The sequence below is a fragment of the Pagrus pagrus genome (assembly GCF_965226575.1).
Source record: "Pagrus pagrus genome assembly, chromosome: 6".
In the NCBI taxonomy this organism is placed as follows: domain Eukaryota; kingdom Metazoa; phylum Chordata; class Actinopteri; order Spariformes; family Sparidae; genus Pagrus; species Pagrus pagrus.
The window spans coordinates 4,718,586-4,746,530 of NC_140190.1; the positions used below are offsets into that span (position 1 = coordinate 4,718,586).

Consider the following 27,945-nt stretch of genomic DNA (forward strand, 5'->3'; position numbering starts at 1 on the left):
TCTGGCCTTTCTAAAAGAAGTACTTGAATAGGCTGTGTGTGAACAATATATAAAAGTACAATATTTCCATGTGCACCAAATAATCACTTGACAGTGAGGAAAACTTTTCATTTTTCCAGAAACACAAATCTTTATTTTCAATATGACATTAAATGCAAGCCAGTCGGCCAATATTATTTTTCTTTAAGAAACTCCAGTCGACCATATTATCAGAAGACTGCCATGAGAAAGAAATGATTTTTCTTCTTACTCTTTTCTTTTTCCGGAGCTTTGAAGCAACATCGATTGAACAGTCAAACATACAAAAATATCAGCATGCATAACAGCCCATCTGTGTCCAGAAACAGTCCAGAGGGCATGACGGGGAATGCCAAAGGGCGGGTGCAAAGTCCAGCGTTCTGCAGAGTCTAGAAAGGAACAGACGTCAGAAAGCGAGAGACGGAATAATTCTTTATAAATTATGATAAATTAAGACAAACTTGATGTAAAGACGTTCAAAGTTCAAAGAGAAGGCGTCAACTGTCCGGCAGGTTCTCCTCTGTGCAGTCAGTGATGTGTTTCCAGTTCCACGATGGTCCACTCTCCCTGCGGAGACGCAGCGTCTTCGGGGGAGAAGCTGGTCACCGTGATGCTGGTGGAGGAGTCCTCCATGGGCGAGATGAGCTCCGCCCAGCGTTTGAAGTTCTCCTTCTCCGGGGACAGGAAGCTGTTCGAGTCGAGGCAGTCACGTGACAAGGACAGCGTCTGCTTGATGAGGTACTGGGCCAGGTTGAGCTCCTCAGGCACAGGGTTAATGACGCCCAGATTGGACTCGTGGTCTGAGAGGAGCTGCCTGAGCAGGCTCCAGTCCCGCTCTGCAAACTCACTGCTCTTGTCATCGTCCCTTCTCTGCTTTTCTTCCTCTGCCTTCACTTTAACATTCCTGTCCTTGTCCGAGCAGTGCTCAAAGGCTTCTCCCACATCCATCTCGTAAATGGGAGAGAGGGCTTTGGATGGCCGGCGGTCATGTTTGCAGCTTTGATCCAATCTGTCACAACCATTCTCCCCTAAAAACAATTGACAATACTGCAAAATGACAAACTGGCATTCTCCTCCACAATAGTGTTGTTTTTTTTTGTCTCAGAGACTAATCACTGCCTAGTACAATAAAACACTGATTACTGAGAGTTTACCCTTAATGCAACTGTGTCCTTTAAAAGATATACCATAGTGAAGCTGGGTGAGGACAGAACAGTGTGGAAGCAGTGACATCGTTGGTCACATGATGGTCAGTTAGACACCAATTTTAAACGTAATCCTTCAAAATTCACCCGTTAGCTTCAGATATGGATGTCGAGGGTAAACAGTTGCCTTAAAGGTAATGCACAGAGGAATGCTTTTCTGAATGCATCTCTTTATCCACCTGTTCAAACAAAGTAAGCCATGCATTGCCAGCACCAGTGAACTCTGCATTTGTCAGTAACAGTGATATGTTTTGTAGATTTAACGTGCAGGTCTTTGAACGAGCAGACCTCATGAACAGACTAAAATACTGTCACAAAAAAACTAAAAAACGCAAGCTTTACGTAGCAGCACAAAAGATGGCACACCACCCAGTTTCTTTTTGACATTCTTTGTGTTTTTCTATTTTCAACAATTTCAGTAACGGTAAAAAAAGATGAAGGAACTGATCACCGTTTGATTTGGTAAAACAAAATGATTTACATGTTTGCATCGGGACAGACCTTCAGTAATGGTGCAGCAGGATTTTTCTTTTTGTGAATATGATAGTGAAAAAAGAGAGACATGGCAGCTGCTCTAGAGACACATCACATACTTTACAGAGGAGGCTACTGACACTGCACAAACCTACTGAACAAAAGCTTATAGACAACAAAACAAGTTTTCTTAAAGACTATCTAGACACAGGTCTACTGGGCATGACAGAAGGTAATGCATAACAGAAAAAAACGTAAAAGTGATGCATGGTATAGGGATATGACAAATAAATAGAAATAGTGGCATGCATATGTGCAGTGCAAAAATAAAAACAATAAACAAACTCAGGAAGAGGTACATTCTCGAAGAAAAACAAACAGCAAAGGAGATGCACGGGAAAAGTTTCCCAGTGTAACACACTTTTCTGAGAAGCAGTGGCTTCACTCTACACAAGTTTGAAAAGAATCAGTACTCGCTTTTAATTTACCTGAACACAAACTTTAAAGGTGCGACATGTAGCATTTTAAAATCAACAAACCTCTTGAAATTAATTATGAGATGTTCGTGTAATTACTGAAAGCAAACAAGACCATCGCTGAGAAGCCGAGCGGCGCCGCGATGATACACTCGGGTACCACAATCTACAGATTTGTTTTGTGCTGTATGCCACTGGAGACGAAGAGCTTAAAGAGCCAGAAGCTTGTGTTTCTCAAAACGCCGTGGGTGAAGCGGATTGAAAAGCCAAACATGTTTATCCTTTACAATAACGCTAAAGAATAAGGAACAGAGAGAGAAGAGACAGTCTGGGGCGCAATGTGAATTATGGGCAATGTAGTTTGAATTTTAAGAAAGCATAAGCTTTTATCGATGTCACTCTCAGTGGCATGACGCAACACTCTCTCAAGAATGGTCTGTAACCGTCACAGTATTTAAACCAACAAACCACAATTAATTTGGCAATGATATACTGATGTTAGAGTGCTACACGTCGCACCTTCAAATATGTCAAATTATTTATGGCTTAAAAAGGCCAACGACTGCTCCACTGCATAAAAGAAATGACAAAAATAATCAAAAAATCTTATTTTTATGTACATAAAAGTGCATTTATACTGTATATCTATGTCACAGGCCTTGTCACAAGGCAGATTCTTTTTGACAAATACAATTGTACGATCAGTCTTAGTGAAGAGTACACTGCTTTTCCCTTTTTTGTGTAAACTGAGTTACCACGGCCTAATGCCTCTGACTAAAGGTAGTTCAGTTGTCTTAAAGTTTTAGGTTATCTGTTATGATGAGGCCGATCTCCGTCTTTAAAAGGATATGGATGTTGCAAATTCAAATTTACAACAGCTACACATCAATGGGTTGGAATGAGAGGAAGCTTTGAGCTATGAAAATATGATCCCCACTGATTTATTTGAATTTGAACTTTATTTATAACTAGTTATTAAACTAGTTTGCTCAATGATATCCTTTTTTCTGAAAGAGGGATAGGTATATGCTGGATGTAGGTAAGGTCTAAGGATCAGAGCAAAAGGGAATGACTCTTGCAGGGATAGACTACAGCTTCACTGATGGAGTCTAGGGAAAAGAGATGGGTTCAGATTGGGGGTCTAGGAAGAGTCCGTAGATCATACATTACCTGCTGGAGATTGTGCAGCATGTACAGGAGAGTCCCCTGTCAGCTGAGGCTCATTTAAGTCTAGATGTAAGTCAGCTTTCTTGCTTTCTGAGGGATTTTTGCGCAGCCCTCCGTTGTATTGTTCAGTGTGCCGCAGATCGAGGTGGCAAGGGCGCTCCTGGGGAGGGAGGTCTCTCGTGTCAACGTCGGGGAGAGGACTGCTGGACTTCACTCCGTCCTCCTGGATATGATTACTCTCCTCCTGCAGAGGCTCCTCGATCTCTGTGAGGAACACGGAGGACTTTTCTTCCTGATCCTCGTCGTGGTTTTTGTGCTTCACACCTTCGTTTTCAGGATGGCACGGCAGGTGGTTCTGTTGGTCACTGGTCACTGTTGAGTCGGACTCGAAAACATCACAGGGAGTCACAGCGTCGTCAGGCTGCTGAGGTGGGGTTTGGATGCCTCCCTCCTCTGAGCCCAACTCCTCGCACTCGTCGACAGAGAGCAACACCGAGCGACGGAAGTTAGACGACTGGTAGTCGGGCTGGTCGTTCTCCTGGTCCCCACCTTCGTCATCAAAAGCGAGGTTGATAATTCCCTGATAATGTGGTGAGGGTTCAGTTGGTGGCGGAGCCTGACCTGGAATCACCTCAACTTCAGACCTCTCATCCTCCGTCGCCTCCTCATCTTCATCTTCTTCTTCCTCCTCTGAGGAGAAGAGCTGGTGGTCGGGCACGCTCTTTACAGTCACCGTGGCCTCGACCTCCGAGTGCTCCTCCTCTACAGGAACCTCCTCTCTTTGCAGCCAGGAACGTGGACGCTGTCTTACTCCCTCCTCCTCGCTGGTGGTCTCCGTTTCTCGCCCACGCAGCCGCACCTCCACCCTCAACCCGGCTCCGCCTTCGTACATCTTTAACTCCTCTGGGGTGCTTGTGTCACTGCTGCTGCGACCCAAGAAGTCGTGGCAGCGCATGGTGCCGCATTTGGAAACGCCTCTGTCGTTGGAGCAGTCGTCGTCTTGCGAGCCTCCCGCGTCGTAGTCCTCTGAGCGCGGCTTGATGTCGTCAGAGGAAGTGGTGTGTGTGCTGCCGGTCTCCGACTCCGGGCTGACCTGGTGGTGGATGCCACTCCAGGAGTCTTCTAAGGGAGTGTCGGTACTTCCCATGCTGCAGGGGGTGTCTATGGGGCGTTCAGTGTCTCTCGGTGAATTTGGGGTGTGAGCAGGGTTGACGGCGCTTGAAGACTGTTTGCCAGTGCCTGCACTGGGAGCCTTTATCTTGGGGATGTTGTTAGCTGTTGGTGTAACACTGGTCTCATCACCTGCACCGGTAACATTTTCTGACTTTATTTCAGTCTTCTGCTTCAGGCTCGATTCCACTTGTAGGGTCGGAGGATCCCCTCCGGCCTGGCTTGTTGGCTGTGTGTGTGCTGCAGGATGATCAGAAAGCGCAGCTTCAGTACTATCTTTTTGCACTTCAACATTTTCAGCTGGAGCGAGCTCAGATTTACTATCTACATTTTTACCACCCGCTGCCTCTTTTCCTTTGGTTCCAGGTTTCTTGGAGGCAGCAACAGCAGCTGAGGTTTTGGAAGTGCCTCCAGACTTTGGAGAAGCTTTCTCCATCGATAATTCAGTAGTACTTTTCGTCTTTGATCCAGACTTGGCAGCAACTACAGAAGATTGCTTGGAGGGGGCCGAAGAGGCTTTTGCTGGTTTAGCACTGGATTTAGCCGAGGCTCCGGTAGCTGAAACAGGTTTTGTGATCTTCTTTTTAGACACTTCACCGGCGGGTTTCTCTCCTGCTGAGGATTTCAACCCGTCCTTGCTGTCTTCTTTCCTGGGGGAAGCTGGCTTTTTCATGGAGGGGCCATGCTTGGAGACTTAAACAAAGACAGAACACAGCATTAATTCACTGTTACAGTAAACTGACAGACACTTGAATCCATCTGACTTTGAACAGCTCACCATGGTGGTCTGGTGTGCCTCGCCCCTTAGTGTCTGCTCTTGCTGCTCCAGTAGACGATTTCTCTGCTGCGCCAGTCTTCACTTTGCCACTTTCTCTCAGGCTCGACTTATTGGTGGGACTGTAGAAACCGTACGACATCAAAGTAACCACAAATGCTTTAATCACAATATCCCGATCAATCCATACCCCTTACTCACATCGCCATTGAAAAATATTTATGAGAAGAGCTGCAGAGAGTATATCATGAATTAATACTTCACACCAGCAGGGGGCAGCAAAGGCTTTTCTCCCATTTAGTCAAGGTCAAGCTTCTGAGACATGAGCTGATTATCAATGCCAAGAATTTTAAGTTGTTCCTTGTGTCCTTGTGAAGGATGTTCCTGGTTTTCAATAAAATCTAACGTCAGGAACAAGAGAACAGAGAGCACATTTTTCATTATGTGACATCTCAGAGTGAGCTTACCCACTGCAGTTTTTAAGAAGCCAATTTAAGATTGTCATGATAGTTGCTGATGTTACAGGTCAGATTGTAAAAAAGAAATACATAAAAGTACAAATAATTTATTTTGTCACCTGATTTGAAGTTAGAGGTGAGGTCAATGTTACCTGCTCTCCCAGAGCACCTTCATTTTTTAGTGATTTATACAGCTGACATCACCAAAATCCAGAATCGTGACATCTGGAAACTACATAGATAAAATTTGAACTGCACCATCTGTTTCTTTGCAAAAGACACCAATTCGAAGATGCAACCAAGATATGTTTTATTAGACCATCAGCTATTTATTGGATAACTTGCATGGTTGCTTTCCAGGGAGACTATTAAATATTAATGTGCTTCCAGGACAGATGGAGTTTGGATGCTGCTGACTGTAAAACGGATATTTTTAACACCTTTGAAGAACAGATAATAAGGCTCGTCAGAAATCACAACACAGCTGCTTTTATCCGCCTGACAGCCACATGTGGCCTAAAAAAACAACAAGGTGATACTCTGCTGCAACATCCATCTTATTAGGCCTGCACTGACATTACTGAGTGTGCAGTCTAAGGTATGTTTGTCGCTTTGTTTCCGAGGCCCTAAATGATTTAAGCTAATGGGGGCGAGATGCATTGGCATTAAGCTCATATTGCAACTTAGTCTGGGCATGTTAAAACTGCAGTGAGGATGCAAGCAACTTGTTTAGACTGAATTCAGGTTCAGAGTGCAGCGGTACAGGCTGCAATGTAACACATTCAGTTATTTTTTTCTTGCTTGAGTATTTTAAATGCTCATTTTAGTGTAGGTGACAGGTGCCAGGTGTTATAGACAACCTATCTGGATAACAAAAATGTGTAAGCTATACGAGGGGTGATTAGTAAGTTCATAGCCTAAGGTAGAAGGACTCAGAAAACCTAGCACTTTATTTTTCAACATAATCCCGTCCTATATTTACACACTTAATCCACGATTTTGAAGCACACAGATCCCTTCTTTTTGAAGTTGGCATCTTAGACCACCGGAAAGATCTCCGCAGCAGCGATAATGTCACCATCACTGTCAAAGTGGCGAGCACTGAGCTCCTTCTTCATCTTGGGGAAGAGGTAGCTGTCTAAGGGTGTCAAATCATGTGAACAGGGCGGGTGTTGGACAAGTTCAAATCCAAATTCCTGGATGGCAGCCATCGCCCCTGTGGACATGTGGACTTTGAAGTCCATTTTCTTTTTTCCTTCATTCTTTTGTGGGGACAATTTTCAATTAACTTATAGCACAAAAAAATACCACAAAAGCTATTAACTTCAAACTTTCTGCATAATCACTAGGAGAGTTGAACTGCACTGTCATGGAGCGAGAGCTGTTTAACGCATCTCCAACTACCTTAGGCCATGACCTTATCAATTACCGCTCATACTTCAAGAGCTGGATTTTCTTAACGTCTCTCTGACTCACTAAATTGTTTTGGTCCTTGTATCTCAAGTGTTTTGTAAGTAAAGTTTCATGTCAAGGCTGAATTTTCCACTGCCCTTTTGTACTTTGGACTATGTAGGACAACAGAAACTACTAAAGAAAGAGTCCAAGTGGTCAGTTTATCCGTCTCGAAAATGCGAATTTTCTCAAATGCATCATTTATTTTATACAGTTGTAAACTACACTTACATGTATGCTGGCTTGTGTGCAGGAAATGTTAACCAATGCTTGCAAGATTGTGAAAGATAATCTCCCAAAACTTCACCTGAGTTACATTTTTCTAGGTATCAAGCAGTACACGAGGACATCAATTAGACCTTTAAATGTTACACCAAGCAATTCGTTGAATACACGGAACGGATGAGAAAACACACGGATAAGCACCGTAATGATGAGTATAAAGCTCACCTGCTCGTCTTTGTTGCGTCTGATTTCTGAGGTTTTGTCAGTGGGGATTTGTTCACCGGCTTAGTCTGGTGTTTGGGCTTTGCACCTAAAAACACAGACAATTAACCACATCCACAAAAGTTTGTCAGAGCACAAAACAACCAAGACTACACGTCAGTCCTTTACATATGACCCTCCATTTCTTCTCAGAAATCAACCAAATAATCTTCAGAGGAGCAAGGATACATATTAGGGTGGGGTAGTGTGCTGTTGCTGTGTGAGCTCACATCACAGACGTCACTTTCAGGGTGGGGTGCAGGGACACATGCTGCGCCAGTTCCAGCAGGGCAGACAGCTGAGGCCCACTTCAGCCGGGGATAGTAATATCAATCGGGATTACCCACCGCCCTCAACCCATCCTCACCACAAAGGCTCAAAGTGATCAGTCACACCCCCCTGTGTGACAGCTGTACAGGGCTTTGACCTCTGCTGTGAGTTTGTACACTGATCCCAGCAGGCTGCCAAGGACAGCCTCATGTGCTTTGTTTCCTGATGAATCAACATTCATACATGACACTGCCCTTGTCTTCCAAAAATCCCTCTCGGCCACTGCACAATAATCATCATACTAATTAGTCTGCAGGTTCGTTCATATTCCAGCTACAACACTACGCCTGGAGCCGGCTTGGCTACAGTGATGCCCTACCTTGTAATTGGTGTCAGTCACAATGATTAAACGTAAAGAAGTCAATAAAGAGCGTAAACCTGGGATGGAGTGAGTGTCGTTGCGAGGGCTGCTGGCACCGTTCTCTGGCGAGGCGCTGCCTGATGTGGGTGAAGCGCTGGGCTGAGCATGGGTGGTGCCAGCAGTGCTGTCAGCCTTCCCTGCTGAACTCTTCTGAGCCTTCATCAGCGTTGTCTGGCTCGTAGATGTGCAGCTCGGGGGAGATGTTTTAGGCCGTGCACCTGGGTTTGGCTTCTTTTCCTGCTCTTTAGCGCCATGAGAGCTTCTGGGGCCATTGGCGCTGGCTACATCTCGCCTGGCCCCTGCAGCTCCTGTGCCATTAACAACTGGTGTGCCAGCTGATGCAGTCTTTGCTTTGGTTGCTACACTTCGGTCTCCTGGTTTCTTCACATTCTTCGCCTTAGACGTGTGGCCGTCTCCCTGTTTGTTAGCTGTGCTCAGTCCATCAGACTTCATGGCTGATGCAGCACTGCGGGAGGAAGATGTAGGGTTTTCAGACACCCTGTGGGTCCTGTGCACAGGAGGACTCTCAGGTGCAGATGAAGGGCATCTTACGGCCCTTGACTACGGGATAAGAAATAAACTCATTAGTCATGGAACTGTAGGACTGGATTAATCAACAAATAACCAGAGGGCAGTCATAGGAAACTGTATAACATTAGTGCAGATTAGCACAATCCACTGGAACATGCCACTAGAAAAGATGCTGTTTACCATCTCCTCACCACCTACACAGTCTGTTCTCTACAGTCTAATCAGCAGAGGAGGGACCAAATCATTAAAGTCATATTAAAAGTCTCAAGTAAGTCTCAAGTCTTTACACTCAAGTCCAAGGTCCAAAAATGTGCGTTTTGAATCCTAAACAAGTCATAATGTGTTCTACACCAAATGTTTTGCCATTGTTTTACAAAAAAGCCTGGTTTTACCACCTCTTTGGGGTTAGGATCACGTATTTAAGTCAAAATGCTTCAGTCCAGGTCACGAGTCATTTGTGTTTAGGTCGAGGTCGAGTCGCAAATCTTTCTTCATTTTGTCAAGTCGAGTCCAAAGTCATCAAATTTATGACTTGAGACTGACTCGAGTCCACACCTCAAAATCCTCCTACTGAATATCCTGTTGCATTTATTCCTGATTTAATTTGATGATCTGATTTGTTACTTTCAGGCCTTAGCAGGCGAGGATGAGAAGAAGAAACTGAAACTTCTTTCTCGTTCTACTTTTGCAAACTTTTGCAAGTCAACTAATCAAACTGGGAGCTCTTAATTGCCTCTCAGAGTCAGTGGAACAATTACTGCAGTGAACTGTGTCTTGCAGGTTCAGAGAAAGCCTAGAGAGTAGAGGAAAGTTCCTGTTTGGATTGAATCAAACTACTCCTGAGAGATCTTTGGGAGCTCCACTGCTCTTAACCACTCAAGCCTAACATCTTGGCAATCCCTGTCTGGATCACTTCAGCCGAGCTTATCTTAGATATACATCTGCTTAGAGAGGCCCTGCTGCTCATTTCATACAGTATCTCTTAGCTGTGAGGGTGGGGCATTTATGACATATGGCATCTGAGGGCCACAAACTGTAATCACTGTCAGGGATTACACAAACTAACATGGATTTCTCTGAGCTAAAAACAGCATCATAAGTTTACATCATCAGATAATTCAGAGTCAGCATTCTGATTGATAAACAAAACTTCAGTCTCCTCCTGTATCTGAAACATAAATAATACTTTAAATGCATCTTTAGATGATATTACCTGTGAGCTAGTGAATACAGGCTTTTTACCAAGTCTTCGATTGTCGCCTTTATCAATAGCATCTGTCAAAACAGGTAGAACAAAAACCAAGAATTAGCCAGTTAGTATTTTGCCAGCTAAAAATATTCAAATCTAAGAATAACACAGATGAAAAGGGCTGCACCATTTTTTTATCAACACGCCACTAAAGACCGTCATTACGTGAGCTAGAGGAGCAATTCTTTTCATTCACAAATTCTCCTTCCCACACCCTGTGTTTACCCTCTGGTCGCTTGACCATTCGGAAACATTCAATCAATGGATCGATCAGTCAGCCATGTCTGGCAAGGACTGTCCAAACAAAGCACATCCATCTCTATACTTCATGTAAAAACAATGTCAGACCCTCCTGATTTACCTAATTTAATCAAAAGCAAATGAGTTAAATTTTACTCTATTTGCTAAAGTACGTTTGTAATGTTTGAATGCGAGATGTGGAATCCGATTACACTGGCAAGAAATGTACCAGTAATAGGCACACGCTGATACCAGCCAGATCAATTATTCATGCAGTGCATTTCAACACATTACTAGGTCAGCAGTGAGAAAACAAGATGTTTTTTTGTATTTGTGGAAGCTTCTAATCATGTGCAGAGCCACAAAGACTCCTGTCTCTCACTCCCACCCATTTAAACAAGCATGGCGTGTCTGGTGCATTTACCATGTTAGCGTCCACTCATCTGCCCAGGACAGTTAAAAAGGTAGCTCGCATGAAGCAAAAATTTACAACAACATCTCTAGTCAAACAATAAATGTGTTCGTAGTAGTCAAGCAGCTGTGTAGAAAGAAGTCATTAAATGTTAAATCAGCCAAAAGCATATGCTCCAAGGGCTTCAGTTCATCTGTAATGATGCAGAGCCACTGCTTCAGCGCCAGACTGGGTTAGAGAGAAAAAAAAAAAAACATCCACACACACACACACCGCAGCATGAATATCATGTGTGGGATTAAAAAACACGGATATCCTTCCTTACCTGCTAGTATCCTCTCCCTGTGTTTGGACGACAGGGTCTCCCATCCCTGCGTGTGGCGGACTGCGTAGAAGCTCTGGAGCAGGAACGTCCACAGCCGACCGCGTAGCGTACAGATCTCTCGTCTGAACGGCTGGAGAGAGAGGGAGTGGAGAAGAATGGAAAAGGGGTGCGCTACAGCACAGGCGAATCAGCAGCTGCTTGAAGAACCTTTCGCCATGGCAACAAATACCCCTCCCTCCTCCCTTTTCTCGGTCCCTCCCTCCCCCCTCAGTCTCCGTTGCAGGATCCACTTGAGCTCCCTTGAGTGAAATCAGTGATGTCAGCGGCCGATGCCCATACTCCTGTTTCCACGCCTGATTATAAAAACAGGGCTGGAAGGTGGGGAGGAGCTATCTCTACCTCCTCCTCTGCACTCACCACACACCGCTCACCAACACACACACACACACACACACACAGCCAGATTAGTGAAGGCCGCTGGCACATGTCACAGTCTCTCCTCGGCCTAATCCATTCTGCCATACTGTACCGTATTTACAGGGGTTATGCGCTTTAACTTGTGCAGCCAGGGTCACTTTCCCCTGGAAGTCATCTCACGAGCTTAAACCTGCCTGCTCACACAATACGCTTTGTTACTCTGTAATCTCTGCATCTCTTCACCAACACGAACACAGCTTATAGTTTGAGACTTCAACTGCGCAATTTAAATGTTATATATAACAGCCATGCAAGTCACTTTTTATCTACGTATATCTAAAGACATCCAGGGTGAATAATGGAGTTGCGTTGTTGGAGAAATGATTTATTCTGGCATTTTAATAAATTATTTTGTTCTGTTAAAGGTCAAATTTTGATGAAAATTGGGATGGGAGGGATGATATTTGTGTTACTCACTGGCTACAGGAGGGGGGGGGCTGGATCATCTCCGTCATGTGTTTTTAAAGGTGACCTGTGGAGTTTTTGACCTCTAGCAGCACTATGTGGCAGTTTTTCTTAGTAGCTCCCTGCATGTGCACAAGGACGCACATGCACACAGGTTCCTGCCAATGCTTTTACCCTTTCTCACTGATTTATATGCTGCAGTGCGCCAGCAAAGGAGGAGAAGAAGACTGCTAGCTGCTAACATGAATGTAAACAATGTAGGATTTAAATACTTTAAACTGGCAATAGACAACTTTTTCCTTCTACTTATCATTCTGAAGTATAACTGATAGCAGTTTAATGGCTGTAGATTGGTTACCTATAAACTGCCTTTTTCACTATGCTCTAATCAACCTGCCCAGTAGGACGGATGTTTCCCTCAATAATGAAGGCGGCATTACAGCACAAAGGAAAAGCATCAGCAGTTCTGCAATCGACACAGGAAGAGACATTGTTTTCCCCGGTCGCTATCCCTATCTAACGGTGGAACAACTGGAATAACTGTGGAAACAGAAAAAGAAATCCACTGACAGAGGAGGCAATGAAGGAAAAGATGGAGAATGATAGCAACCAACTTAAAACACGAGTGAACGGATCGGCATTCAATCAATGGAGAGAGTGTCAGTATTGTGTCAGAGTCTGTTCCCCTTACCACTGGGACCCAGTTAAAAACCAGCATTGTTTCTACTAGTTCACTAAGTAACAAAACCTGCTTACGTATTAATACAACCAGGTGTGTTCCTCTGCCTTGTCATAGCACTGAGATCAGGGTTTCTAGGTCAAATAGGGATTCATAGGGTGATTTGTGAATTTGGGCTATACAAATAAAATCTGATTTGATTTGTATTTTGCTTTGGACAGCAGCCAGGCTGCTAGCTGTAGCCATACTGCTAATGCTGTGTTTGCGACAGCGGCACCAACAGTAAAACCACAGGGAAACGCTGGGGCGATGAACTGGCTTGGGAAAGTTTCAGGAGGAACAGAAATTTCACACTGCAAATGAATGCATCACGTCACAACACAACAAGTAACTTTGATAACATACCAGCGTTGCAGATTCACACATTGGAGCATTGCATTGGAAATTCATGTCACTCATCAGAAGCAGAGTGGGACGGGTCATGCCGAGCAAGGTAGTGTGATCTAAAATAACGCTGCTACAGCTGGTAACCATGGCTGCGGTACAGCCGTACGTGTACAAGCCCTATTCTGATACCAAAACACAGACAGAACAAAGCGAACAACCTTCACAAGCAAGACCGGAGCAGGACGTTTCAGAGCGGTAAGTTATTATTTTGTAACTATCTTTTATTTCAAATGTAACGTTTAAACTTCACAATCTCTCTACATCACAGTAGCAACTGTATGTCTGCCGACTGACCGTGTATATATTTTATAACATATACATATTTATATAACGCCTGTTACAATACATAGTGACGCACATACAGTAGGTTACGGTTTTACATGCACAAAAACGCTACATAACACAATAAAGGAAAGCCAAAAAGCATAATATGATCTCTTTAAGCTATCTGCTTTTATAAGTTTTCGTGGCAGTAATGATCTGAATGAAGTTGTATTGTAAATAACTAATGTCGTGTTCTACAGATGCCTGTTTGAACTGCTGTATTCAACAGTGAGACAAAAAAAATAAACCAAACAAAACATTCGACCTCAACTATTTTGAAGTGAAAAGCTCCTTCTGAGCGGCAGTATCTATTTTCATTTGTTTTTAATGTTTGTTTTTAGGAGAAAACGTCTGCGGCAGCATGCTGCTGCCTCAAGAAAAAGCGCCGGGCCCAGTGTCTTTTTTCAGAGCGCTCCACCGTTTTTGTGCAGCTGCTCCGAGCCTTTCTAGATGAAAATCTCCCAAACCAATCATATATTCGTTCGGGGTGGTACTCTTCACCCGTCACCCTGGTAACCAACAAAATGCAGAAGAAGCTTGTATGGCTGAGTCTGTCTATCCTGAGCTTTATCAGACATCATAACATAAACACAGACAGAAAAGCCGATTTGTAGGGGGCAGACTGTCTGGACACTGAGTGTTTCTAGTGCGTGCTGTGCTTGTATGGTCAGCCCTCTGTTACCATAGTGTTAACAGATGTCAATCAAAACGTGCATTTTCTTTTCTCACAGCACAAGCGCTTCAATCTGGTGCTCCCAAACGCTCTGCCAGCACTTTTCTGTCTGTAAAAAACATTATGTGGCCACAAGCCCCGAGTTTGTCCAAACTTCATCCACAGAGGAAGATTATTTTGATTTGTTAATTAAGTTTAAATTAAATTTTTTCAAACCGTAACTGAGCTTGCTCCCTTTTTCAGGCAGTCTTAGTGTGGTTGTTTGGTTGGTATTCTGGTTTGAATACATTCACACTAGCCTTAATGAAGAGGACTGAATGGGAAACCGCACCAAACAGATTTGTGTTAATGGTCACAGTCTGTTCGCAAAAACACAAATGGTTCAGTACAAAGAATCTGCTTCATCTCACCTCCTCTTGTTTTTGTCTTTCCAGCTCCAGCAGTGACTCGTCTTCCATGTCATCGCCACACAGAAGGTACACGGCAGCGAAAAGATCACAGCAGTTGTCGACAGTCACACCTTCTCTGATGGCTGAACAGAGCTTCTTCAACAACGTGGGCTCTCGGGTAAACTCTTCCCTCTGTAACAGAATGCAGTAACAGATGCTGAGAAACCATAGAAACTTCTGCTGAATGTTTCCTGAGGCAGTACAGTAAAGGAGACGGTATTAGCATGGCTACACTCAAGCTTACCCTGCGAAGGTCCTGGAAGGCATGAGTGCGGATGACTTTGGGCAGATTCTGGACGATGACACCGAGGCTCTCCTCCTGCAGCTCTGTGGCGAGACTCCTCACCTGTTGGGCCCACTTGACTTCTGGGAGACTGCCAATCAACTGCTCAGTGCCGCAGAGCGTGGTTACTGCGTTCTGCACAGTCTGAGTGGAAACATCTATGAGCTAAAGAAACTCTCTAGGTGAGAATACAAAATAAAGTCAAATGAACACAATCCCACTCACAAAAGCACTTTTATTGCTGCCCTCAACCTATTGATCAGCAGAGGGACTCCCAAAGTTGTGTAATGGTTCTTGGCCAGCTCTGAATCTCAAGACTTGCCAAGAGTGAACAATAGTACATCTGTCTTTCTTTGCTAACAGAACGCGCACCACCTCCTTCGTAGTGATGAGAGACAGACTCTAAACTCAATTATCAATTACAAGCTGGATCACTCCCCATCTGTCTGCATCCACATCATATTCTAAATGAGTCTGTCTTTAATAACTGAGAATTTAATAAAGGTCATCTTTGATTAGATCATGTTTGACTTTCCTTCCTGTGGAAGAAACACTGCAGAACGGGTTGATGATATTTGTGCAATTACGTGTATACAGTAGAGCTGATGACTCTGAGGGAGGAACTCACCATGGTGTCAGTTACAGCCGTTAGACAGGCTCTGTGGAGCTCAGGGGACAAGAGAGAAAAGTTTCTCTCACACCACGTCTTCACGTAATGATCAGCAACCCACCTGAAAATACACATCCAAGAGTCACTGGAGACGACTTGCTTTTAGGTCACTCTAAAAAGGACAGTTCAGAGTCTGGGTAATTTCACAAAGTCATGGAGGCCTTTTACAGTATGTGTTTTATGCAATGTAACCCAGAGGAGGCTCCGAGGCTTTAAGCAGCCGTCTGCAGAGCTTTGCTTGAGGGAGCAACGGAACGTGCGAGGATGAGAAGGTCAGTAACGCACCGCTGCACACGGCAGCGCAGCTCGGCCCACCGTCACACTTGCGTGACTCATCAGACTCAGAGGAGACAACACGGTGAGGCCACGTCCCCACACACCCACACACCACATCAAATCAGAACCAGCTCACAGACTCACTCAACACATCCTATCCTCCTGACCTACATTCACACACTTTTTGCTCGCTCACCGCAGAGTGCAAGTGCATAGTTAGCTTGCAGCATTATCAGATACAGGAGACGTCAATATAAAGACATGACGACATAAAGATTTCAGATTAAAAGTACTTCAACTGCACAGGCAGGCTTGCACTATATACTAGTGTTGAAGTGAAAGCAACAAAAACGATCAGGAAATGTGCCTGAAGTGTAATTAATGAAAAGGAGAGTAAATATTGATTACATTTTTCTCATTTAAGTGCTGTTTTGAAGCCTATTAAAGCAAATTGCTTTACACAGCTATCAGACCCCAGGCTACTTAATAAGACAGAAGTATGAACCCACATGCTGGTTACCTAGCAACAAGATGCAGATGTAAAGTGCAGTGGCAGAACAGCGACAGGTAGAAATGTGTGTTCAAACTACATTAATAATTCATTTCACGGTGAGGCTTGACAGCAATTAAATTTTTTACGACCATTAATTAAAATGTGGTGATGTAACATTTTTGACGATTCCAAGCTGTAACGCATTTATAGAAAAAGCAGCCAAGACTCACCTCTTGCACAGCATATGGAGGTTTTGAAGGCCTAGAGCGTGTGTGAGGGACAGACACTCGAGCACCGTTCTCTGAACCCCATCAGTCGGCTGCAAACACAGCAGGAGGAAAGAAAAGGGCTATTTATATTCATACAGTAATGGAAGAAAGTGGTGCTCTGAGGGCTCTGTAATTGAGAGTAGCTAAGTAACTGGCACATAGTAAAATGGGAAAGGAAAAGTGTTGAGAGGAGTGAAACAACACTATTATTGACACCGAGTATGCAGCACCAAACAAAATCAACAAGTGTAAAGCCAAAGGAACAAACACAGGATTTGTTCTTGGTGTTTCAGCTGCGATACTCCACATACCACTACACTAACTGAAGTGCTCAAGGTGTTTTCCCTACCATTGCCTTGGGCGCCACAACCCCCTTGAAATAAGCAAAATCTTTTATTTATGCTCTTTACCTAATTTATGTAGTGTGAGAGTCTTTACTGCGTTTTGCAGTCATTTAGTGTAGTTCTAGTTTCTCTGTTCCAGGACATAACCCGAGTTATATCTATTGGCAGGGCAGATGAGGAGCTTTTGCTAAATAAGAACCATCTTTAATGCAATATTGTGTTTGAATGGTGCAAAGAAATGTATTGGCTATTTCAAATAGATCTTGCCAATCATTTTTGGCCTCTTTGCCTGGCACAGAGTAATTAATGTGGATTTTAAAAAGCAACTTATAAATACTGTTCGGCTGGTCTACACTGGCATGTAAGCAAAGACACTTTAAAGTGTTAGTCCTGAGAACAGTATTGGTGAGGTGGTAGGTTGTAGCATGAGAAAGTTTAACAGGATGTGATGGAAAACAATTTTGGTTAACTAAAAATGTTGGAAGTTTTTTGGTGTAGTTCGTTCAACATTTCATGTTCTTAGTGGATCCCCAGAAATCAAACAAAAATATGGGAAGACTTTTAAACTGTTTGTTTGTTCAGCTCCAAATGTTCTGTAATAATGTAATTAATTGTGTTAGCATCCCCCCGGGGTGCTGAAAACTGATTCTGTGGCCTGACATGACTGAATGACTTTTGAAAACACTGAATCTTTTTAATGACTTTGACAAAAAATAAGGTGACGGAGATTAACATAGTCCCGCTTCACAAAATCAGTTGCAAGTATGTTCAGCAGATTTTTCAGTACACGAGACACATGCATGTGTGATGTAACTTCATTGTTTACATAAGGTATTCAATCTTTTCATATGGTTGCATGCAACACTGGCATATGTCTAAGTCATAAGTCTATTTTGATTTATGTTTGCGTTTAGGCAAGCAGTTATTTACTGTAAAGAGGGAGCAGGGAGTTGTTCACATTCACAGACAAAGAACAACATGAAGGTGAAAGATGTTACATTTGTCATTTCAAAAGGTGAAGGAATAATGAATGTGTTAATACTGAAAATAACTTCATATTCAGTCATATTTGTGCAGCCCTTAAGTCAACATAATTGAAAGATAGAAAATGCTACATGTGTGAAACTTCCTGACACACACTCACAGTACATACAGGAAGGTTATAAGCCTGTACAAACATCCTTCAAGGTATTCACTAGTTTTCCTTCTGTATACAGGAGCTGACCTTGGGGAAGAAGCGGCAGTAGTCTCTGGTCAGAACCATCTCCACCACGTCTTTCAGCCCCTCCAAACCCAACATGTCTGCTGCCAGCACCACCTGACTGTGGGACAGGGGACACCAAATACAGGTCAGTTTGTTTTCTGGGCCTGTATTTCTACTTTTGGACCGTCTGTTCACACACAGTACCTGGCACTGGCTCCAGCTGGCAGGTCCACAATGGCACCATACATGAACTGGAGCAAGATCTCCATCTCATCTGGCCTCAAGCTGAAATGGTTAATAAAACAATCTGTTTACAAGCCAACTGTCCCCTATTACAGTCTACTACTATTCTCTACATGAGTCTAGGAATTGTGTTTCTGTTTATACTGCACATTTTTTCCAGGAATAAAACAAAAACGACTGAGAATGCTGTAAACACACTCCATATATCATGCAGCACTCAGCCCATGTGACTGCAGCCTGAGGGCTACTTCACAGGTTTCCCCCCCTCCGCGTCAACGCAGCCGCTCTCCATGCTGACAGCCGCGTCTTCCCCCGTTACCCTCAGATCAGTGATGCTGAGGCGAGTGGCACGTCTATCCCCGGAGGGGAAAAAAAAGGGCTTCATCCGCCTCTGCTGCTCTGAAAGGAGACTGCGGGTGGTAGTGAAGGCGTGGGGGTGGTGGTGGTGGTTGCAGGCTCTTCAGCAGCCAGAGGATGAGGAGACATTTATGTGCCTTACATAGGAAACATCACAACCTTGTTTGGTGGAAATCTGAGCGAGCCATTTGAGATTCCACTGGCAGTGGGTGGTGGCTGTGTGTGCGTGCGTGTTTGGGTGTGTCGAGCTGAAACATGGCATTGTGAGTGAAACCCCATCCTGTACAGAGCCACCTCTGTTGCACCACATGAATAATTGATGCAGCATGTGCGGCCGTTACTGTTCAGAAATGAAATGTAAAATTGTTCGTCCAGGAGTGGAGGTGTGTTATTGATCCCAGTGACCTGCTGCTAGATGATGCTGATGCACCGGTCTTACCCTTGCAGAGTAATGCACTGTCTGGAGCTCTCCATCCAGCTCCCGCTCAGCATGGCTCGGAAGTACTGGGACCTCGCACACAGGATTGCCCTAGAAAACCAATAAAGCAGGCAGTTGCATGTCAGATCCTCCCAGCCTTTTAATATTTCAAATGTCATCTGGTGGGCCTATGTGTGTTTTAAGTGGCTTTGAAGTGGCATGCCGGAGGACAGAAATTACAGTGTGTGTTCTGATTTCTCTGGAGAGCGTGTTTATATTCTCCATGGCCTCCCACAAATGGACTGTCACTGATATGGAAATACGCTGCTACTGAGGTGTTTATAGTATTTAATTAGCTCCATTAAAAAGATGAGGCTGGTGATATTGTAAAGCTCATGAAACCAACCAAAACCAATAGTGAATTGATCCTACTAACATGTAATGTGTGTATCCAAAACCTGATATATCTTCTTCCTCTGTGCCACAGAGCTCCACTGTCATCCAAAAAAGATTAAAAACACATCAATAATCAGCTGCACCGTGGAAACTATTACCTTGAACACACACTGTAGTTTCATATCCCACATCCGGCTGCCAGAAATACTTCCCAGCATGCCAAATTTAATCTGCAGCTGAAAATAGTCCCCAACAAATGCACTACTTCCTCCCTTCCTCCTATTGCTAAAAATGATAGTGCCCTGCTGTTTTCGGGAATGAAACTATATATATAATCTCTTTTTTAAAGATTTAAGTCTTCAGTAGGAACCAATATGCTTGAGGCTAAAACCCACGGACAGAGGAGGGGAAGCGGATGTAGTGACGCACGGTTGGTTTTGTTTTGTGATTTCATGGGATGAAAAAGGTCTAATAATGCCAACCCTTTCTTTAAATACATTGCAAAGTTTTAATGAAAGGTTGGTCGCAATCATGCTGTAATAGCAACTTTGTACTGACATTTCCCTCTGCCCTGCCTGACATGGCATGTTGCATCTCTCTCTTCCAAGTCAGATTCAGTAACTCTTCTATCTGCAGCAGCGGTCCCCATAAGACCTCATATTAAAATGCCCAAATTTTAAAGCAGAAATAAACATGTTTACAGCCTGGTACAAAAAAATGGTTTTGGTCTCTATAGCTAATTTCCTCATTCAGGACAATGGTGCGGGTTATATCTTATATAACTCACTCATTTAAATCCTATTAAGGCTTAAAGTTATGAATAATTAAGGGCATGGCTGCTTCCAGTGGCAGGTAGCTGCTAGCCACCCTCCAAATGTTCAAGCTGCTGACCATAATAAAAATTATGCCTCTTGGCAAGTTTTTTTGTCTCTTTGGCAAGTGTGAACGCTCAGCGGTGCAGCCTCGTCGCATATATAAATGAAACAGAGCAGGGAAGACGACACAAAGCAACAGACACCTTTATAGATTTTATTTTTCAGCACTTTTATATTTGGAAATGTATCTAAATACTCCCAAGTAAGAATTCTGACATGCAGTGGTATTCAATAGTACTTTTTCCTGTAGGAGGTGGGAAATGTTCGAGTTCGAAGTTGTGTGGAAGACAGCATGAGACAGACTCAACTCAGTGACTGACAGGATGGCAACAGCCAGAGCCACCACACCGAGTTTCACAATGTCTCTCCTGAAACTTGTGACAACATCAATGTTTTATACATGCTGCCATACAAGTTGCTATAAAAATGTCAATAAAATCCTAAACTTCCTCAGTTGATGTATAAGGCATGATGTTGAGAATATGTTGAGCTGTATATTAATCTTGAATTAAATATATTTTAGTTTCTTTTATTTATCTTATTTCAGTTGATTCTGGTAACATATTTAAAGTTAAACAAGTTTTTTTTTTCACTGTGGAGAGAAACAGACAGGTATAGGACTGGACAACTCATAAATTGTTGTTAAAAAATTCAAAATACTGGAGTTGTCTTTAAATCTGCTCAATCATAAGGTTTTATGCTCATTTCGAAACACTGTTTTCCCTGAAGAGTATGACTGTATGAGAAAGACAGGCTCTCTACTTAATGCCTCTTAGGACATATGTTACTGTGCTGTAAGTAAATGTTGAATTTACCGTCTCTCCAGAGACTTACACACATTAAAGTACACTGTATGGGCGTGGGGCTTGAGAAGCCCCTGTTTCAGCCTCTGTGCTGTTAGCTGCTCTCTGCCGCAGAGCGACTAGCTCGCGCTGGCTGCTGCTCCCCTGAGCACGAGCTGGGAGAAATCTGTCTCCATGGTTACCGGCTGCTACTACTACCTCTGCATCACTGAACGACCACCCACCACTGGCAGGAGTCAAGAGCAGATGTGCGACCTCTGGAGTTTTTTTTTACATCTGGTAAATGTGGCTGTGATGTACTGAAAGTGGACATGCTCTCACCAAGCATGCCACCTATGATGCCAAAAAAAATAAAAAATACAGATGCTGCGTTTGGATTCGAGAAGTATGAATACGGGGGTTGAAAGGCCACCATAAATGTTTATACCTGTGGCAGGAGAAGACCTGCTCCGCGACTTGGATGGTGATGTCACACTGCTCTCCCCTTTGGTACAAATCCAGCAAGTCGGCTCCGAGGCCGGAGGCTGGCTCAAGAACAGCATCTGGAGAGAGGTTAAGATGGATGAGGAGGAAGAACAGGAGGGAGTGAGTGATGAAGAACGGCTTTAAGTGTGTGAGACACATAACAAGGGTAAAGCAGAGGTAGCTATAATTAAACCACTTTGCTAAAAATACTTTAAACAGTGAAAGGAAATGTTAAAGGACAGCTAAACCGTGCATCATCCATAGCATGGCCGTGCTGCAAATTAGCAGTAACGACAACATGGATGCAAATGAGATTAGCTCTTAAGTGGATTATGGCTCAGATAACATGATGTGAAGAAAGGGGAGGGATGGGTGCAAGTGAACGGACACATAACCTAGAATAAACCCTCCATGGAAAAGCGTGTTCATCTGTTTACCTGAGTCAGTGGAACGGGTCAGGTCTGACGGGTCGGGAACAGGCAGAGTACTTTCTGGCAGCGAGCCCTCCCTGTCTGGGATTATTTTAGATGAGCGCATGCTCTGGTCTGCTGTGTACACTCGCCTGCAGGGGGGAAACTTGAAAGGTTAATTAAAACAAGGCCTTTCACACATATTTAAATTAAAATCTCATTTGATGCACTGTGACTCCTGTACACAGTGGCCAGACACAACCTGAACTCTGCAGGATTTCGTGTTTTTACTCAGTGATGCCTTTTAAAAAACTACTTTTGAAACACGTTGCAGTATCCTTGCTTGTTGTTGTGTGTAGTTGCTCACTGTTCCTACATCTGTCCATCGTAGCGAAAAGCGTAAGCTCATCAACCTAAACATCCTCTCCCCCCAGCAGCTTCCTCCACATCCTGCAGCAGGGCTCATTTAACACCAACTCACCGAAGCCCTCCCAGGTCATGTCATGGATTTTTTTTTAGAAAAGATTCATGTGAAAACTTCTATTAAATTCATGGTGCCTTGAAGATCATATGATCAAGTGATCTCGCAAATCCATCTTGCCAGGCTTCCAGCTCTCCAACATGTAGGGGTTGAACAAATCAATGTCCTATGAAGAACCACTGGGAGCTAGAGACAGCAGCTACAGCTTGATTTAGATGTTATAGCCAGCGAGAGAAGCGGCTGTTTGTTTGAATACAACAATGGCGGTTCCTCAAGATGTTAGAGCAGCTGCTGCTATAGCATCAGTTACATCAGAACCAGTGAGTATATTTTATAAAAAGAAGAGCAAAGAGCAGCACCGAAGGCTTTTCTTGCCTGTAAATATGTTTTCACTCTTCTCTTGGCTGGTTTCAGCGAGAGTTTGATTTATCCACTGGCTCCACTGGTGGTCATGCTCTCCTACTGTTGATCTGATTGGTAGAAGTAAGCCTGTGATGGATGGTGACAGACAGATGGTTCATCCAATCACCTGCCAAGTATTCCTTCTAGTGGCGCTTCCCCAGATGGTTCTCTGTAACAAACCATCTGGTGTGTCAGGTTATTTGATATTAACACTTTCTAATTACATTTTTTAAAAATTGTTTAAGATAGTAAGGAGTTTAAGTTAATCTTTCCTGGGAAAATGCTGTCAAAATATCTTAAAAAGTTGGCTTCTCAGCTCCAACACCACATTTAGTGAAGTCGGTAGTACTAGATACTAGATTCAAACTAATCCATTGAAAAATAAGAAAATGGTGAGGCTTACATATACAAAAAATCACAAATATGTTAAATTTGGCTCAAAAAGACGAACTTAAAGAATTACTAAAAAAGTATATAGAGCAGGATTTTGCAAGGCCCCTTGAATTTAATAGAAGTTTTTACGTGAACTTTCTTCAGAGGATCCACAACATGAATTGGGAAAAGTTTTGAGTTTTGGGTGAGTGGGCATGAAATGACAAACAGGATCTACAAATGCTGCTGAGGAATTAAATCCAGCCTCCAGTGTGTCCTTGGTCTCCTCCCAGTCAGTTGTGCCCACAACCTCTGGAATGGGAGACAGCCTAGGAAGAGCTGGGCATCAATATTTACTGCCTGCCTCTGGGTACCAAACGAATTGTTTCCATGGAACAGATTACTGAAAACTGTTTCAAATGTCTTGAATGTTGGATAGTTCCTGATCGAAACCATAACTTTAACTTTTGTGTTTAATTTACAATCAAAGGCTGAAATATTCACATGTAAGAGGCTGGTACTAGAAAATGGATCTCACCTGGATCCCTGAACTGAAGCAATATTACGCTTTTCATGAGTAAAAGAAGCTTTAACAGACTTTTAGACTTCATTGAAGTGTAACCAAACCAGGACGACTCTTTCTTCTTGTCCTAATTATAAATTGCTAATGAGACACAAACCTCAAAATCGGTGGATCAAACATTTGCCTGCGCACTGCAGAGTCATGATGAAAACTGCTACACTACAAACTCACAGCAGATGACTATAAACACTCACACAGTTCATGTGTCTCACCACTAATATAAAAAACATGATACACGATTTATTATTTAATAGCTGCAGCATTTGCAATGCTTCACAAACATGCAAACAGCAGCAGATCCTCAAGTTTAAAGATGGTGTGCTTGGCGCCCTCTGTCAGACAGACTGTGAAACTGTAACACTCCCTTCACATCCTCTACTAGAACGAACACCGCACTAGACTGGTATTAAAAAAAACCTACTGAAGCTGAAGACAAATATAGGTTGTATATATATAAACTAGACAAATGTATGTAATAATTATCAACAATCACTTGAGCCCACTGCCTACCTGAGAAAGTCTTTGAGCCCAGACAGCTCATACTCAGGCACATGGATGGTGGCGGGGTCGTTGTGCGTCTGTCCCTGAAGAACATGAGGAGCTCTGGCCAGCAGTATGGCTCTGTGTGCTCGGAGCGAGCCGGAGACAGCATACAGAGTAACATCAGCCTCCAGCTCCTCCTGCAGCAACCTGGGGAAACACATGACAACACTTTATCAGGAGCAGCCCCCTCAAAGTGTTTCTTTACTGATTAAAGAAGAAAACACCCCATCTGTGTGAATCAATGGTCTAGACTAGACAAAACAAACTATTCACATTAAACATCCATTTAAAAGCCAATATAGAAAATGGACAAATATCAAAGGCCCCCTTAAGCAGAGTCTATGATCTATGAGACTCAAAGATTAATCTGATGGCCTACTTTTCCACTTCAGAATAACACAAGCACAGTCCCGAGGCGGTCCATTTCTTCAACCCCATCATCAGTTCACGTCCTGCCTCAATGACTGATCTGGGTGACCCAGAAATCAGTCAGCTCAAGGCCAATCGGGCGGTATGTGTTCGAATGTTGGTGCTGTGTCCGTTAATGTAACGCTCTGATGATAAGCGCCCGATCTGATGAATCACTCGTGCAACAAAGAGACTCGCGACTGAAACGCAATGAACTGCTCAAATCCACGTGAGCGTCCAGTTATCGGTGAAATTTATTCAACTGTACTCGCTCTGAGCGGAGTTTAATATTCCACATCCACTGATCCTCTCATACAGGGAACAACTCCAGTATACATATCATGAATTACACAAATGTGAAACTCAGTGCATTAAAAACTGTATTTTAACTCTTCATCGCACAAAATGTTCTCAAATCCTATTTCATTTGACAGTAAATTGAACAGATGTTCAACATTAAACAGGCCATGCTAGCATGAAAAACACAGTATGTGTAGGGGGTTGTTAGGACGAGAACATTCAGTAAATCTGACAGGATCGACTGAATGAATATACTCTTTATACATTAGCACGGAAACAACTGTGAAACCTGAGCATCAAAGTCTATTCCTGACCTTGGAAAGAGAAGTTTAACAAAAACAATCTCTTAACTCAAGAAGTTGAAATCCTTCTCCCGTTTGAACGATTTGTCATTCATTTTCTTGAGCAGTTTACTTTTTCAGGAGGTCGGGAGCTAAATGTTTCTCATGTACAGAGAAGAACGGTCCCTTAATATATGGTATCAGCAAAAATAATGAATTTATTGTCTCATAAAGAGTAGCTCCAGTCTAGAACCTCATGTGAAGTATAATTTAAACACAAGACATAGATCCTGCTGGTAACATGACCATTAGAAAGACCAGAAGGTTTAATGCCTCTCCAGAGAACAGAGTGTGTTTGTTGTGTGAGCTCGATGAAACTGAGAGTTGAAAATGTTCTCCCTTTATGATTTCTCTTGGCTGGATGATTATGAAAAACTTCAGAAAGGGAACCTTCTTCTAGCAGATTTTGTTTGGCAAACTGCAAAATATCCTTAAATTTTGTGTGTTTGACTGCTGCAACTGTACTTTGGGTGCCTTTTAAACCCAATCAAAAGTCACAGACTACCTTCATCAACATGAAAAACCACATCTTGCAGGTTGAAAGTCTAGCAGTCTATCTCGGTGGAGGTTTGAATATAAAAATTGTATTGAAAGTCACCAAAAGATGTAAATTTCCATGACAACTGATGAAAATGCATCTGAGGAAGACTTTGAGATACGGTTAGGGGAAATTAGTATTTAACTTTCAATTAAGAGAAATACTTAACGCAGCAGAGTCCAACATATCCTAACTTTCAGTCCAACTATTGATCATGATCCTAAAATGCTGAATGGTACAATTCCCATACTGCAACTAAATCATTAGACCCTCCCTGCTCCTTAAATGCTGACGTTTTTCAATGTGCACACCTCCAGTTTCTGAAGTAAAGGCCTTCTCAAACTTTGAGTAGCTCGCTTGAGAAGACATTGTAGGTCTGTTTTGTAAGATAAGTACTCCCGTTTGTGAACATAAATAATTAAATTGCCAGAGTGCACCTTTAAAAGCTTAAAAGCAGTCCATGATGTTAGATTTTTCTTGTCAAAACACTGTTAAACTTGTTATATATGCAAACATGATCCTGAATAATCTGGTAGGTTCTTTGTACCGGTTCACTATTACTGACAAACCCTTCAGATTACATAGGAGAGGATGCAGCAGCCATAAAAGATCATAAATCTATGAGTTTCTTGCATTAGAAAGCCCTGTATTGCTTTGACTGCAGTGCGAGAACTTAAAGACACGCGTCTTTGTCGTTATTGACATTTCCCTTATCATCAGCATTTCACAGAGGCCTCTGCAGTTCAGCACGCACTGTCCCACTTCTTACCCGTTGAGGTCTGCAGACAACGCTGATGATAAGCATCTCTTCAGCTGCTCTTTGTACTTGCGCTCTTTGACCTGGAACTCTCTCGCAGCCTCGGTGGTGATCATGGTTTATTGCCGTCTCCGGGGCAGAGTCGAGACCGAGAGCTCAGCCTGTGGGATTTGATAAGAAGAGGAAGAGGAGGAAAGAGGAAGAGGACAAGAATGAACTCAGGGGCATGCTGTGGAAAACATTTAGACGAGACAGGCTGCCTAGAAATTGCACAATTGTGACAAATATGCCAGCTAATACTGCTTTTAAATCAGTAAACTGTTCATACTTCAGATCCTGTTACACAGTGCTGGGACACACATGATGCCACCTGGCTCCCCTGGGTCACTTGACCTGTTTAACCAGCACTGCAACCCAGAGGGGCGCTGTTTGACCAATATGAGGGAGAATGGGAACAGATGACAGGTCACACAACCCGACACAGATTCACCATAACCTAAAAAAAACAAATGTTTTAACCGCATTATTATTAGCCCGACGTTAGGTCATGTTTTATTAATAGCTCCACTACAACATGACCTGCTTCCCTTCTGCTTCCAGGAGAACACACCTCTGATAACATCACCCAGAAGAACCAGTTTCTCTCCATGCACAGATAAGTTTAATTCAATTAAATGCAGCTTTCATCCGAAATAAAACACACTCGCACACACGTACCTGTGCTCACACATGTATTTGCCCTCTCTCTGCTGGTCTCTGCCGCAAGCTACGAAAAATACTACTCTCGTTTTTTCTCTGGCGGCTAGCATGCTAACGCTAGCTAACACGAGCGACCGTTAGTAGTTATTTTCCTTCTTTAACCTTATGACCTCAAAGCCTGGTGACCCAACAGACACGTACGCATTATTTTACATTAAGTGTCTGTTAGTATGAGGCTCGGTAATGAGAATAAGCAGACTATGTTAATAAAAGGGCTGACCCACTGACCGATGTTGTTGACATCACTGCTGCACGCTGTTCGCCACCCTCTGAGACACGGCTCGCAACACGGAGAAGGACCGGACAACCCGTCACAGCCCGGAAGTTGTGGCACATGCGCAGTGCGTGTGAGCAGGGAGCCGTGCCCTCGAA

General features: G+C 43.3%; 1 protein-coding gene across 5 annotated transcripts; it reads right to left on the minus strand.

The window, feature by feature from the left end:
* Positions 1-110: 110 nt before the first annotated feature.
* Positions 111-27,886, minus strand: btbd8 (BTB domain containing 8). Of its 5 annotated transcripts, none has more exons than XM_084355003.1 (20): positions 27,802-27,856; positions 27,143-27,310; positions 26,827-26,975; positions 24,438-24,617; positions 22,117-22,241; positions 21,642-21,756; positions 19,162-19,251; positions 18,327-18,407; positions 18,144-18,240; positions 16,536-16,624; positions 15,495-15,597; positions 14,828-15,031; positions 14,545-14,715; positions 11,130-11,259; positions 10,117-10,178; positions 8,390-8,933; positions 7,646-7,730; positions 5,289-5,407; positions 3,344-5,203; positions 111-1,046 (listed from the first exon to the last, which is right to left on the minus strand). In XM_084355003.1, the coding sequence occupies exons 3-20, from the start codon at positions 26,928-26,930 to the stop codon at positions 547-549; spliced, it is 4,659 nt and encodes a 1,552-aa protein (XP_084211129.1). In that variant the 5' UTR covers positions 26,931-26,975; positions 27,143-27,310; positions 27,802-27,856; the 3' UTR covers positions 111-546. The 5 variants fall into 5 exon arrangements, with proteins under 5 accessions (XP_084211129.1, XP_084211130.1, XP_084211132.1 ...); XM_084355004.1 differs by lacking the exon at positions 27,802-27,856 and adding an exon at positions 27,532-27,793; XM_084355006.1 differs by lacking the exon at positions 27,143-27,310 and having other exon boundaries at positions 14,828-15,010; positions 27,802-27,886.
* Between the last annotated feature and the right edge of the window lie 59 nt (positions 27,887-27,945).

Excerpts from the sequence above, each read along its gene's own strand:
- btbd8 (XM_084355002.1), bottom strand. The coding sequence starts at position 26,930 with ATGATCACCACCGAGGCTGCGAGAGAGTTCCAGGTCAAAGAGCGCAAG. Across the intron at positions 22,242-24,437 it reads GGGCTCAAAGACTTTCTCAG|GCGAGTGTACACAGCAGACC; the intron begins GTAGGCAGTGGG and ends TCCCCCCTGCAG. Across the intron at positions 15,598-16,535 it reads CTCCATATGCTGTGCAAGAG|GTGGGTTGCTGATCATTACG; the intron begins GTGAGTCTTGGC and ends GTGTATTTTCAG.